This window comes from Solanum stenotomum, chromosome 12 (assembly GCF_019186545.1).
Source record: "Solanum stenotomum isolate F172 chromosome 12, ASM1918654v1, whole genome shotgun sequence".
Lineage (NCBI taxonomy): Eukaryota > Viridiplantae > Streptophyta > Magnoliopsida > Solanales > Solanaceae > Solanum > Solanum stenotomum.
In genome coordinates, this window is record NC_064293.1 from 29388789 (window position 1) to 29404276 (window position 15488).

At 30.5% G+C, this 15488-nt stretch overlaps 2 protein-coding genes and 1 non-coding gene across 4 annotated transcripts; all 3 read left to right on the forward strand.

Annotated features, from left to right (window-relative positions):
- The first annotated feature begins 97 nt into the window (after positions 1-97).
- Positions 98-4789, forward strand: LOC125848032 (uncharacterized). Of its 2 annotated transcripts, none has more exons than XM_049527813.1 (5): positions 98-302; positions 1068-1309; positions 1446-1538; positions 3132-3307; positions 4527-4789. In XM_049527813.1, exons 2-5 carry the CDS (start codon positions 1147-1149, stop codon positions 4590-4592), a joined length of 498 nt encoding a protein of 165 aa, XP_049383770.1. In that variant the 5' UTR covers positions 98-302; positions 1068-1146; the 3' UTR covers positions 4593-4789. The 2 variants fall into 2 exon arrangements, with proteins under 2 accessions (XP_049383770.1, XP_049383771.1); XM_049527814.1 differs by having other exon boundaries at positions 1111-1309.
- A 723-nt stretch (positions 4790-5512) lies between these two features.
- TRNAN-GUU (transfer RNA asparagine (anticodon GUU)) lies at positions 5513-5586 on the forward strand. Its single transcript has one exon. It is a non-coding gene; the product is annotated as a tRNA-Asn (tRNA).
- Positions 5587-10789: 5203 nt separating this feature from the next.
- On the forward strand, positions 10790-12463 carry LOC125849415 (protein PHLOEM PROTEIN 2-LIKE A9-like). The gene is made up of 4 exons (XM_049529500.1): positions 10790-10864; positions 11235-11311; positions 11432-11757; positions 12330-12463. The coding sequence occupies exons 1-4, from the start codon at positions 10808-10810 to the stop codon at positions 12365-12367; spliced, it is 498 nt and encodes a 165-aa protein (XP_049385457.1). The 5' UTR covers positions 10790-10807; the 3' UTR covers positions 12368-12463.
- The last annotated feature ends 3025 nt before the right edge of the window (positions 12464-15488 follow it).

Consider the following 15488-nt stretch of genomic DNA (forward strand, 5'->3'; position numbering starts at 1 on the left):
TTTAACCGTATAATTTTAGAGTGGTTGGGTCCAAAAGTGCCCCACCGAAGCCCACGTAGACAAAAGAAATCCAGAAAAACAAAGGAAAGTGAGGAATCGGTGTTCATCCATCACCCTAGCAGCAACCTCACTTCCGATTTCTATCTTCAACACAAACACAAATTTTTGAATTTGAGCGACTCACTTCCTCAACTCAAAAGTCGCTGAATGGAAGCATTTAAAGCTTGAAAAGTCCCCTCCTCACCCTTTGTTTCTTTATCCTCGAGCTCAGAAAAGCACTGTATAAGGATCTAGAGCATCAGGTAAGCCTACGTTTCAAGAGAATTGCTTCAGCAGAAATGCTTTGTTCTTCATAGGTCGTTTGCGCTACCTGTGTTTTCAGTGAAGCTTGTATAGTGTATTGTGTCATGACTTTGAAATCTATTTTGACACCTTGTAACTCTCATGTTTGGATAATCGCCTTGGCCCTCTGCGGTAACAGTATGAAATTGTTTGTTGTTAATACCTGCAATGAAGATATGGTTCAGTCAAAAAATCAGCTAACATATTCCCTTCTCTCTACCTGTGCGTGCAACACCTCCATTGTATGCTCTCTCACCATCCCTTGGATTCTCCTTATATCAACTACAATAGCCCAAGGAATTTCCCAAATCCCATCTATGATCTTCTTACCAATAAGTGAATCTCGAAGCAAATTATTGGTGATGCAATATTCTAAGCCTTGTTCACTTATGCATACATGAAATCCCTTAAGTGATTTCTAATACAAAATGCAGAGACACTGAAGTCCATATTATCCTTGTAAGCACCATCACTGTTGCATTTAAATTTACCTTCCTCGGGGAGCTTCCAATTAACAATTTTGCTAGAGATTAGAGGAATGTAATTATCAAATGCTTTTATAATTAACGGCCAAAACATAGGAATTTTATCTAGCCAGGGATATCTGTATGCTGCCAACAGATGTAGATTCCTGTTAATTTCAGCAATCATAGAGAATTCAGACATTTTCCCTCCATGTGTAATTTTATTCCTTCTTTTCCAAATTTGCCATATTATGAACACAGGAACAGCTCTGAATAAAGGCTTAAGCTTTGGTACACCCTTTAGGGTTCTTTTGATACTTGTTACCAGTTCAACCGAGCAATGGCGAGAAGCAACAACGGAATTTCAGGTACAATTGATCTAACCGGCAATCTTTCGCCGGAGAAGGTGGTGGAACTCACCGGAAAAGTGCACCAGCTGCCGTGCTGTATCAAGTTCAATGGTCCATCTGATGTTTCACAGTACTTCAAACCCAAATCCACCGGTATAATTATTCTATTTATGCAAGTCAAGTTCATACTCTACTTGAATTTTTGGTTTTGGGTATTAAAAACGTAGTTTTTGAAAGAACTTTGCTTTTATTTATTTAATCACTGTTTGAATTTGTGAATGAAATGAAGGTGTAATTGTTGATGGGTTAAGTGTGGAGGAAGCTCATTTTAGAGGAAGGAAGCTTCAGGGTACTACTGTTGTAATTCCTCATGGCTATTCTGGTAAACTAATTTATTTTCTTTTAATAATGGTGTTGGATGGGCTTGTCTATTACTTCCTCTGTTTTAATTTGTTTGTTTGGTTTTGACTTGACACGAAATTTGAGAATGTAAATAAGTTTCTTGACTACGTCAAGTGAGATAATCTTCAACAGAATTAAGTTTGATAGTCATCAAATTAGTGATACTAGGTACGGTGAAAGCCGCGGCAGAGTGGAAGGGAGATGGAACTGTTGGTTCTATTGTTCCACTTCAAGGTGGGAGTGAAGGTAGGCCAATTTGGCCTATAGAAGAACCTAGCAGAATGCTTGGTCCAACAGTGTGGAGAGGAAGAGAATGAGAAAAAGAAGGCAAAGGAGGAATTGAAAAGGATGAAGTAGACGATCCCGACAAAACAACAAATTTATATTGAGTAGGTATAATATCTGTTGAAGAAGAAGGAAGCGAGACATCTGAAGAAGAGGAAACAAGTGGTACGAAGTGATAAAAGGCTCAATAAGCCGCTGGTCCATCTCTATTTATATTTACATAATGAATAGAAAGGGGATATTGGTAAGGGTAATAGGTAACCTAGTACAACACAAAAGGAAAGTGGGATAAATAAATTGAAATGGAGGGAGTAAAATAATATTGTGCAAACAGTATGGTCAGAAATTAAGCAAAGGGGACCATAATTCAAAGCTAAATACTCGGATCCCAAGTGATGGATCAAAGTCTCAATACTTGCTGCTTGGATAATAACCATCAATGACTACATTGTGCTCTTGGTGAGTGGCTGCACATACAACTGTGCTTTATATGCTGTAGGACTGAGGAAACACTGTTATGTTGATATTATTTCCCATCCAGCATGATTGATTTTGGAGGCTTCATAACTGGATGGCTCAAACACCGATTGTTATGAACTTTATGAGAATCACATGCCAAAAGCTAGTTGTTGAGGTGGCAGAGCCTAATACCATGTAATCACAGTGAAATCTTGTATAAATGACATGTGATTGAATTCTCACACCTGCAACTAGGATTATAATCGCGTGATTTTCTAATTTTTCTTTTGGCGTGTGGGGTTGAGGGAGGGGCAAGGCGAAGGGGAACAACTAGACTGATGAACTGTTTGCTTGTTCATCTTTCAAGAGTTTATCCTAGCTAGTTTACATGGATTGTAGTTTGGCTTCCAACTTTTGATGATTTAACAGAAATTTTGATTAAGCTTTTGGTTTCATTAGACACTTGTGTCAATCTTGGAACAATTGTCTGGAAGGAAAATGTCCAAACGAATAAAGATAAATGTTTTTGGAATGATAGTCTATTGTCTTACAGCTTTTGCATTGGACTGGAAGTACTAGTCTCTCCATCCCGATTTTGATAGCTCAATTCTGAGATACGTAATTCTAAATATGTATCATCGCATGTATTGCTATTTCCAGTTGTATTGTCTTTTTCTGTTTTTTGTTTCTTGAATTTCATAGAGTAAATTTACTTGCATCACTTATCTGCCACCTAAAGTCTTACGATTATTGTAGTTCAAATTTATATTGGGACCTCTTAATCTACTTAACTTTGTGTTATTTGAAACCATTTTTCTTGCTTCTTCAGGGTTTGTCTTGGGAAAGAAAATGCCTGTTGAGAAAAGAAAAGGGTCCGAGGAAGATTCAAGTTGCTGGGAGATGAAGGCAAAGTTCCAAAACATAACATTGTGGAACCATGATTCTCTTCCCTCAGAAAATGATGCTTCTTTGCGTGCCTTCCACCTATTTTCTGTTGCAACAGCAGTATGTTTCTTCTTGATCCTAGTTATCTGGAGATGCCTTTCCTGCTATTTATCTGTTTGATTTTCTGTTAAGTTGCTAAAGCAAGTGTTCATTTGAAAGCTGCTCCTTAGACAACAACAGTTTCTGGTACCTGCTTTGACATGACACCCTGGCTGCCTAAAATGTTTTTCAGATGGTGGCTTTCATGACCAAACATGCATCATCAAGTCAGCTATTTTACCTCTCCAAAGTTTGACTACTTTTTTAATCTATCTTACTTGGTTTTGTTGGGAGGAGTATCTTGTATGAACCAAGTCTAGGCCAATGTGGATACCAGGGTCGCAAAAGTAGTTATTGGGCCTAGAACAAGCAATATGGTCAGGTTAATTTTGGATTCGGGTTGAGAAGTGGGCATGGGAGCGGTTCCATCAAAAAGGGTAGTGGTATGTGATTCAAGGATTATGCAAATTGTTGAGTAAAGAGTTTGATTCTCTCATCTCCATTCTTAGTCGAGCTTCTCATCCCCTTCTATCTATCTCTATATTTCTGATCTTCTTCCCCTTCGGTTAACCTTCTCAGTTTAGATTTAAGGACGTTAGTTGTTATTAGCTTGTTGTTTCCATTTCTCAATTGTATTTTGTGTTCTTTAGCGATTATAATACATATCATTGTTGTCTTGGTAACTTGAGTTGTTACAGTATCAAATAAGCATCAGTAGTCTCAAATCTGCAACCAAATGTTTGGCTAATTTTGGTTCTCTTTAGTTGTCTTTCCTCTGATAAATGCTTATGAACGCTAATGTTGGAAAATGAGGATATAGAGGAAGTCAATGTAGGAGCTGCAATTAAAATGGTCTGGATGCATTTATATGGACTCTTTATCATTGTTACATGCTTATTTATGCTGCTTTGAGTACCTAGCGATGTAGTCTTCTGTTGAGCCTATATTAAACTTGTGTTTCATCAATGCAGCTGCACCAACCAGTCAGTCTTGAAGACCTGGAANATATTTAGCTAATTTTGGTTCTCTTTAGTTGTCTTTCCTCTGATAAATGCTTATGAATGCTACTGTTGTAAAATGAGGATATAGAGGAAATCAATGTAGGAGCTGCAATTAAAATGGTCTGGATGCATTTATATGGACTCTTTATCATTGTTACATGCTTATTTATGCTGCTTTGAGTACCTAGCGATGTAGTCTTCTGTTGAGCCTATATTAAACTTGTGTTTCATCAATGCAGCTGCACCAACCAGTCAGTCTTGAAGACCTGGAAGCTGCATCAATCGATCAAGAATTAGAGCTATAAATTGGCAATATGAGGATATAACCTCCACAATGAGCAGTACATTTCGAGCTCGTTTATGCTCTTTCCCAGTTCATGGACAGCGTTCTTCATTATCTATCTATAGTATCAGGACTCCATTTATCATGTGTCTAACATGTACAAGCGCTAACATACTAAAACATGTATTTTGTATATCTCAAAAAATTCCCTTCGTTTCTGTAAGATTGTACATTCTCGAGGTATAGTCATAGATTTATACCCATTTTATGTGACATAACAAGTAGTACCTGGTTTTCTTACTTAGTTTTAAGTGTCCGGTAAGTAGACAAAATATTTGTACACCAGTATATTCAAATACTATGAAGGGTGGTGTGGTGAGGATGTAGGATATAAGGGATGGGGTCATGTGTTAAGAGTGTAGGGAGCAGACTACCAATGTGAATGTCAATAGGGAAGTAATTATTCTTATTTTTAATATTTTGACCAACCAAATATAACGATATTAGAAAACATTCTTTAGAATATGGTTTCCTAAGCACACCCTATGTGTATATAAGAAAAATATGGGTTTCCAGCATTTACTCATATTTAGGGAGCAAAATAGAGTGACGAAAACCAGTTGGCTAAAGGGTACATTGTTATGTTTTTAATAGGCCAAGATTTTTGGTAATTTTTTCTGCGATTGCAGCATATGCAATTTGGGCAGATACTGTAGGAACTATGTTTACAGAAATTGCAGTTTGTAATAGTACTCATTAATAGATTTGTTTGGTTATGTCAAATCGAAATGCTATACTCCCTCATTTATCATTTATTTTTAATTATACAAATATTTATGACTTATTTTAGATCTCAAGTTCGAATAGATTTCCTATTATTCTTTGTACCTAGTCAACATAAATTGGTTATTTTAATGAGCAAAACAATTCCTTATCAAACAAGCTGGAATAGCTCAGTTGGTTAGAGCGTGTGGCTGTTAACCACAAGGTCGGAGGTTCAAGCCCTCCTTCTAGCGTCCAAATTTATCATTTTTATTTTAGTTCTTTACATAATTTATTTGATTTTAAATCTTAATTTATGTTTGATAGACTCTCTTGGCTCAAATAAAATATTTTAAAGTAGTTTTTTTAAAAAAGAAGGAAATAAAGTAGATATGTTGATTGATAAGAAAAACATTACATAACATTCAGAAAAGAAAACAATAAATATATAATCCAAGCACAAAAAACACGAATGATTAATAAATTGAAGTAGCAATGATATGAATAATATTATAAGAACTAACAGTAAATATGAAGGCATCATGAAGCATTTGGTGTTCTATGTCAAATAACAAAGTGCATCAACTTTTGCTTTCATGAACACGTTTTTATTAATCATCAGCGTGTTCTCTAAAATTATATATCATATTTAAACCACTAATCTAAATATTGTTCTTGTGTTCATTGAACAATATCTAATATTGTAAAGCAACAACGTGTTCTCTAAAATTATATATCATCTTTAAATCACTAATCTAAATATTGTTTTTGTGTTCATTGAACAATATCTAATATTGTAAAGCAACAGCGTGTTCTCTAGAATTATATATCATCTTTAAACCACTAATCTAAATATTGTTCTTGTGTTCATTGAACAATATCTAATATTGTAAAGCAACATCGTGTTCTCTAGAATTATATATCATCTTTAAACCACTAATCTAAATATTGTTCTTGTGTTCATTGAACAATATCTAATATTGTAAAGCAACTCCATATTCTTTTTTTTTTCATTATTAAAAAAACATTACCTTTAATTCAACTAATTTAATAAGAGGAATTTTGGCCCTTTAATTTGGTCAAATTTAACTTAGCCCCTTCGCTATATTATGCTCTCTGTCGGCTTAGTTATAAAATTGATTATTTGCCTCATGTGACCAAGTCGGATTCCATAAATATAAATAAGTAAACATAGTTAAAGCAAAAAAGTGAATTTTTTAAAAAACCATTACGTATTGGATTAAGTAGAAAAGTCAAATTTGGACTACATATTAATTAACTCGAGGTAGGGGTGAACCGAAAATCGAACCAAATCGCAAACCGAGTCAAATCGAAAAAGAAACTCAACTAGTGGTTTGGTTGGACTTGGTTTGGTATTGGAAAAAAAAACCCGACTATATTGAGTTGGTTTGGTTTTAACTAAAAAAAATCAACCCGAGACCAAACCAACCCGACATTATATATATAATTTTAAAATTTTATTTTATACATAAAAATATTTACTTTGAATATTTTTTAAATATTTCTTATACTTTTTCATAGTTTTTATCTTTTTAATATATTATTCAAGTTTGAAACTTAGAATTATGAATGATCCAATAAAGATTATAGTCCACAGATGTTGGTAATTATAATAAAGCTTAAATCAAAATTAAATTAATACTAATGTAAAAAGAAAATCAATTCAACACTAAAAATGACAATAATATTGAATATTTGTTCTTTAGTTTTGCATTGGTTTAGACAATTAAAATACATAATCTAATTTTAATTTCCTTTAATATTTAGTCGTGTAACTAATACTTATTGAACTTGTTTTAGCATGATTTAGTACTTTTAAATTATGATCATTTTACTTATGACTTGTTAATTTGCAATATTTGTTTTACGCGATTTCATTATTATTATTTTTGTTGGATATTTTAGTGTCATTAATCATATCATATTTTGTGTTTCTTTTTAAGAAANTATGACTAGTTAATTTGCAATATTTGTTTTACGCGATTTCATTATTATTATTTTTGTTGGATATTTTAGTGTCATTAATCATATCATATTTTGTGTTTCTTTTTAAGAAACACCTTAGATAGTTGTATTTTGGTAGGACTAAAGAAATATTTGAAGTACAAGTAAATTATATGTTTGTATGAATACTTTATTGAAAAAACCCCAAAAACCGAAAAACCCGAAAAAATCCGAGGTTGAAAAACCCGAGTTTTATTGGTTTGGTTTGGTTTATAAATTTAAAAATCCAACACAAATGGTTTGGTTTGATATTTAAAAAACCCGAACCAACCCGGCCATGTATACCCCTAACTCGAGGTAACTAGAATCAATTTACAAAAACAAAGGACGATTCTAGTTTTACGCATTCAATTTTTGATTAATTATAGTATATTAATGAGTAAAAGCTATTTGATTAATGAGTTTTTTTTAGTACATATTATTTGAGATTTAGAGTAAAAGCTATTGATTTCGATTGAACTCGTATCCAACTGGCTACTAGCTCCGCCCATAGACTCTAATTAGTTCATATTTGCATTGAGTAATCCAATAATGAATAACTAAAATATTTCCTTAAAAAAATATAAAATTTTCACGAAATATCTTATTTGGACAGTGCTATTTACCAGATACGCAACATGATTAAAGTTTCAGATATGTATTTTTGTTTAACGATAACTTAGGTCTTAGCTAGGGCCTTAGGTCATCTATCATGTGACATTATTCCTTTTGGCCTTTTACGTAACTTTCCTTCTGGCATTATACTTATGTTCGAGTTTATGTTTTTCTCTTAAAAAATTTAATAGTGTTATTTTCATTGCTTGCAGGGTTATATAGTTTATCCGAAAACTCTTAATATTATTTGGAAAAACGATAGACGCTTTTGGAAGTTACCCAAATACGAGTAAGAATTAATTGGTGTACAAAATCTAAGTTGTAGAAATTAAATGTGTGCTACTACCTTACAAGTAAAGTGGCTGACATTGTTATTAAATTTATTTGAATTGCAGAAAAAATGGGGCAGAACTTATACAAATAAATTGGCTGAAGGTAACTGGTTGCATTGACAATATTAATGTAGCCAAGAAAACATCATTTGATGTTGGATTTACCGTGTCACTAATGACAGATGCGTTCGGTTGGAGCGATTCGCCAGTTTATCTTATGGCGAAATGGGGAAATAACCAGTGGCGGACCCAAGATTTTCACGAAGTGGGTTCAAGATATAAAAAATAAAACTAAAATGTGGCAATAGGCCAGGATTCGACCTTGGGCTGGCTGGAAAAATTGAACCCTTTTCACCACTCTGTCAAGGGTCACACTTGTGTTAGTGGGTTCAAAAGTTAATAGATACATATAAAATTTTAAAAACTGATCAAATATATATATATATATATATATACAATGTTATTTTTCAACGAAGTGGGTTCATATGAACCCACTTGACCCTCTGTAGGTCCGCCCCTGGAGATAACACTCCATGGAGAAAGGTGAATTTGACAAGTGAGATAAATAACAAAAGAATGATATAAAAAACTATTACGATAACAAAAGGAAAGGGAAACAATATCGATAAAATTTATTTTGAGTTGTATGAAGTTTGGAACAAAAAATGGAAATGAGGTCTCAAAATTAATTCTGTAAACTTGACAAAGATTTAGCTATACTACAAGAAAATTGTAAGACAAAAATAATTAGTCGATTATTGTCCTATCATAAATGAAACTCGTATGTTGAACTCAATTATAACTTTAATTAAGTTGATTTACGTTTGTTCTTTTATTTGTTTCAAGTTTTTCCTCTTTTTCCCCCTCCTAATAACTATATTACATATATTCAATTTAACTAGTTTCACTGGAAAAAGTTTAAAATACTCATCCCAACAAATAAATAATTTTACGCTAATAATATAATTGTCTTTATATTATTAGTAGCAATAATATAATATGTGTATTTATAACCAACACTTAATGTTGTTAAAGACTTTAGCAACTTTGAATACAATGATAGTAATTATGAATACAATCTTGTTAATTATGAAAATTATACAAAAAATATTGTCAATTGACGTAATCAATAATTTAAAATATTTAAGAAAAAAAATATAATTAAAGGATTATAATTTTCTTGTGTGTCCTCTAAGTAATTTACCCCTCGTTAATTTCAGAATTTTAGTGAATTCAAATATACATGGTGGAACAAATTACACACTAGACACTTGATTTAGTGGTTCAATTTGCATCACTACACCCCTCAATAACTACGAAATACTCATTGTTATGCAAAACATAATCATCTTAGAGGTTTTAAATACCCTAAAATCCATTTCATTGTCATCTAGTGAATTTAGTCAAAACTATTTGTTTATCGACTTAATTTACTTATTGGCCAAGTAATATTATATATATACAAAAATTGAGACTTAATTTAACCATTAATATTTACAAAACTATATAATATGAATTAATTAAAATTCTTGCGACTTTAAAATTCAAATATTTAATATTTTTAAATATTGCATTGACATAATGAAATTGAGACAAAACTAGCTAGACTACTCCACTGTTCTTGTATTCATTGAACAATCATATATACTTGCTTTGCTTTGGAATATAAAAGGAAATCCACATTCATTTTTTGCGTTATTTAAACATTACTTTAATGCAACTAATTTAATGGGAGGAATTTTGACCCTTTTTGGTTAAACTTAGGCCCTTCCTTTAAAACTTTGTGACAGTTGATAAAAAGGGGAATGAAAAGAAGTTTTAAAAGTGAAATAGATGAACCAATTAATTACTACTCCCTCCGTCTCATTTTATATGTCATTCCTTTCTATAAATAGCTGGACCACAATACTTGTCATTTTATAAAAATTATGCATAAATTACCATATTTTACCTATTATACCCTTGATAGAGTAGTTAATTAATCTTAAAAATGTACTCATCATTTATTATAAAGTTGACTTAAGAAAACATTAAATAAGGGTAGAAGAGTAAAGTTACATCATTTCTTAATGCAAGTGCAAAGTAAAAAGGTGACATATAAAATAGGACGGAGGGAGTAATATTTTAGCAATGAAAACGATATAATATAGTACTCTAATATTCTTACCGCATCATGAGAATATTTATTCGAGATTTATCAATTTGGAATCAATCTCTATCTTCATGCATTCAACTTTTGACAACTAATTATAGTTAAGATGTCGACTTTGGGGTATATTTTTTTCCTTGTCCAATCATCTTTAATATATTCTATCTTCCTGAAAATCCGTTTGTGGTCATTCTTTAGCTTAAATGCGTAAGGTCTTACGTGTCATGACTTGATTCCATTTCCTTCTTTAGGTTATTGGATGCATGCATGAAAATTTTTCTATCTCTATATATATCTGATTTTTGTAGCCCAAATATTATAAGGCACTCAAATCTTCACATTCTTTATAATTCAATTTTGTATAGCAAATATTAAATGGCTTCAAAATCTCTTCACTATCAAGGCAATCACACTTTCTCTAAAACAGAAAAGGTGAAGCAAATTTCATGCATTAATTTCTTCTAATATGCTATTTTCGCTCATTTTTAATTGTCATAATTTCCTTTTTTATATTCAAACGATAATAATTCTGACTAACATTTTACGTTATATTTTTTATCATATTGATATGTAAAATATTGAAATTTATAGTATTTTTCATAGTTTTTGAATATCTAAATATCGAATTAATGTAATCTAATTTAACTTTGAAAATTAGTCAAATTGACTTTCAAAAAACGCAACATGACAATTAAAAGTGGACAGAGGGAGTATATATATTGCAATTCTTGTTTCTCCCATTATACTTAGTTATGCTCGAGTTTATGTTTTTTTTTTAAAGCATTTATTTTGTTGTTTGCAGGGTTATATAATTTATCCGAAAGCTCTTAATATTGTTTGGGGAAATGATAAACGCTTTTGGAAGTTACCCAAATACGAGTAATAATTAATTGGTGTACCAAATCTAAGTTATAGAAATTAAATGTGTGTTACCACATCTATACTACCTTACAATTGTATATTTGGCTGACATTGTCATTTAATATATTTGAATTACAGAAAAGATGGTGTAGAACTTATACAAGTAAATTGGCTGGAGATTACTGGCTGTATTGACAATATTAATGTAGAGAAGAAAATGTCATACGATGTTGGATTTACAGTGTCACTGATGACTGATGCATTTGGTTGGAGCGATTCGCCCATTTATCTTATGGCTAAATGGGGAGATAATACTAAATGGACAAAGGTGAATTTGACAAGTGATCAGATTAATGGCAAAAAGATGGTATCAAAAACTATTACAATAACAAAAGGAAAAGGGAACAATGTTGATAAGATTTATTTTGGATTGTATGAAGTTTGGAACAAAAAATGGAAAGGAGGTCTCAAAATTCATTATGTAAATTTGACAGAGACCTTTAACCAATTAATTAGCCAAGTAAAAGAGTAGTATTACAAGAAAGCTATAAGATAGAAATATGTCGATGCTTATCATTCTTAAATCGTAGTTTAAAATAGGAGAAGCTTAAGTTAAAAATCTTATTTTTGTTCATGTATTTTAGAGTCATGTGTTTTTTTTTTGTTTTTTAAATTTAAATTTGTGTTTGTATTTAATGTTGTTCTTATTATGAATGAAATTATGATTTTCCTCTCATATTCTCTCCATCGGGACTTCACTCACTTCCCCTTTGTCGTATTAAAACACTATATTTTGAATATGAATCTGGATATAAATTTTTTTCAAAATTTTAAAACAAAATTGACATTTTAAAAAGATGTGAATACATGTTATTAAGGTCTATTAGTCTATGAGCTTAGTGACATTTTAAAATTCACTTATCCAAGTGTAACAATATAATTAGTACTATTACAATAACAAAAGAAAAGGGGAACAATACTGATAAGATTTATTTTGAATTGTATGAAATTTGGAACAAAAAGTGGAATAAAGGAGGTCTCAAAATTCATTCCGTAAACTTGATAGAGATTTAGCTAGATATTGATTTGGTTGTACTACAAGAAAATTGTAAGACGAAAATAATTAGTCGATTATTGTCATATCATGAATGAAACTCGTATGTTGAACTCAATTATAACTTTAATTAAGTTGATTTACGTTTGTTCTTTTATTTGTTTCTAAGTTTTTCCTCTTTTTCCCCCTCCTAATTACTATATTACATATATTCAATTTAACTAGTTTCACTGGAAGAAGTTTAAAATACTCATCGCAACAAATACATAATTTTACGGGCAATAATATAATTGCCTTTATATTATTAGTAGCAATAATATAATATGTGTATTTATAATCAACACTTAATATTATTAAATATATTAGCAACTTTGAATACAATGATATTAATTATGAATACAATGTTGTTAATTAGAAAATTATACCAAAAATATTTTAAATTAACGTAATTAGAATTTAAATTATTTAAGAGAGATTTGAAGAAAAGAATAAAATTAAAGGATTATTATTTTCTTGTATGATTAAAAAAAATAAAAATTATTGTGTGTCCTCTAAGTAATTTACCCCTCATTATTGTCAAGATAGTTGGATAATAAATTGGGCAAATTACATAAATTCCACTAGTTTAGATCCTAATTACTAAAATTTCTGATAGTTTCAAATATTACTTTCTCAACCATATTTCGTGCTTAGCATACATGACTTTGAATTTACAAGATACATGTATCTGCCGAATTTTAAAATTGAGATACATATTTTATTTATTTAAATTAATTATTTGTAACAGATTTCCTTAATTAGAGGAGTTATTGAGAATTTTCAAAATACACGGACAATTAATTCTAAAAATTTAAATTAATTAAATCCCTTAATATAATGCGAAAATCAAGGATTATATCTATGTTTAATTAATTTTATTTTATTATATTATTAATAAAAGACAAATACATGTATATAACTTGGTCATGTAATTTGATTAGTTTATTTTATTACTCTTAAAATAATAAATTCATTAATTTGATGTATCTATTATCAATATATAATGTATCCAACCAACTAAACACTTACATACATGAGTATCATACAAGTAAATTCATATGTATCATAGAAGTATCTAGTATTAATTTCATATATCTATTTATATGGTTTAATATTAATTTCATGTATCTATTTATATGATCTAATATTATTTTATGTATCTTTTATATGTATAATTTGATGTATCAAGTATCAATTTCATACGTAATATCTAAAAACATGTATCTCAGATAAATATGAAAATAGTTAGATACATTGTAATAACATAACAAATACATATGATAATATTAAGATACATGATATAAGACCATATACATATGACAAGACTCGGATACATGACATAACAAATTGTGTCAAATACATGCGTAAATTTTCATTAATACGTAAATCTCCAATATATTGATCATTAGATACATACACACTTAATAAGATACACTGATAAAAAACTAGATACATATAATCGTATCTCAATAATGTATCAGATATATCAATAATGTGTCAAATACATGCGTAAATCTCCGCTTATTGAAACATTCCAATTACGTTTGTGGCTGGTCAGGTTATCTCATTGCGATAGTGTTTGCTTCACCTGTTGATTCATCGGTGTTGCTCACTGTGCCTAAATCTGACGGGAGAAGTGACGCGAAGTTTCTTGGTTGATTTATAGTATACAAGGTATGCAACCGATACTATCGTCAATGCCAAATTTGATAAATCTGTTGGGCTTGAAATATCTACTTACAATGATACCCATTCTCTCTGCGCGCGAGAGGTGTCTCCCCAGCGAGAAAAAATGGTGGATTTGTGGGGAATTGGTTTGAGGGTGAGAAAATCAAAGGCTACGAATTTGAAATGTGAGTTGACAAGTTGTAGAGCATCCATTTTAATAGAGTGTTTCTTCTCAGTAAATTTGTACTCTTCAAGGGAAGATGAAGAGGAAAAGTTAGAGTTTGAGTCTTACTCTAACCCATACTCTCATAGACAAATATTTTTATTTTTAATTAAAACACTTATTTTGAAGTTTAAATGCAATCAATCCTAGTTTTAAGGGATATGAGTATTGATTGTATCTTCAATAATATATGGTATAAAATATTAAAAGTGGTAATATATGTAATTGTTTAAAAATAGATGTAAAATTAGTATATATGGTAGTGATGTATGTCTAATAAAATAGTTTATCCTAAAAAGTTTCTAGGATAGAACGAGAAAACTATTTTGCAATTGTGGCAGATATACAAATTAATTTTAAAATTTTAGTGAATTCAAATATATATGGCTGAGCAAATTACACACACTAGACACTTGATCCAGTGGTTTAATTTGCATCACTACACCCCCTCACTAACTACGAAATACTCATTATTGTGCAAAACATAATAATCTTAGATGTTTTAAATACCCTAAAATTCGTTTCATTGTCATCTAGTGAATTTAGTCAAAACTATTTGTTTATCGACTTAATTTACTTATTGGACAAATAATATTAAACAATGTACAATCTATTATTTAGGTACGTCAAACCTCCCAACACTCTACTGTAATTCAATTGAGACTTAGTTTGACCATTATTCTTTACAAAAATATAATATGAATTAATTAAAATTCTTGCTACTTTAAAATTCAAATATTTAATATTTTTAAATATTGCATTGACACAATGAAATTGAGACAAGATTAGACTGTTCTTGTATTCATTGAACAATCATACTTGCTTTGCTTTGGAATATAAAAAGGAAATCTATATTCATTTTTTACCTTATTTAAACATTTCTTTAATGCAACTAATTTAATAGGAGGAATTTTGACCCTTTTTGGTCAAACTTAGGCCCTTCCTTTTAAAACTTTGTGACAGTTAATAAAAAGGGGAATGAAAAAAAGTTTTAAAAGTGGAATATATGAACCAATTAATTACTAATATTTAAGCAAAGAAAACGATATAATATAGTACACTAATATTCTTACCGCGTCATGAGTATTTATTTGAGATTTATCAATTTGGAATCAATCTCTATCTTCATGCATTCAACTTTGACAACTAATTATAGTTGGGATATATGTCATTTTATATGTCATTCATTTTTATAAATAGCTGGACCATAA

Excerpts from the sequence above, each read along its gene's own strand:
- LOC125848032 (XM_049527813.1), top strand. The coding sequence starts at position 1,147 with ATGGCGAGAAGCAACAACGGAATTTCAGGTACAATTGATCTAACCGGC. Across the intron at positions 1,310-1,445 it reads CTTCAAACCCAAATCCACCG|GTGTAATTGTTGATGGGTTA; the intron begins GTATAATTATTC and ends AATGAAATGAAG. Across the intron at positions 1,539-3,131 it reads AATTCCTCATGGCTATTCTG|GGTTTGTCTTGGGAAAGAAA; the intron begins GTAAACTAATTT and ends TTGCTTCTTCAG.
- LOC125849415 (XM_049529500.1), top strand. The coding sequence starts at position 10,808 with ATGGCTTCAAAATCTCTTCACTATCAAGGCAATCACACTTTCTCTAAA. Across the intron at positions 10,865-11,234 it reads CTTTCTCTAAAACAGAAAAG|GGTTATATAATTTATCCGAA; the intron begins GTGAAGCAAATT and ends TGTTGTTTGCAG. Across the intron at positions 11,312-11,431 it reads TGGAAGTTACCCAAATACGA|AAAAGATGGTGTAGAACTTA; the intron begins GTAATAATTAAT and ends TTTGAATTACAG.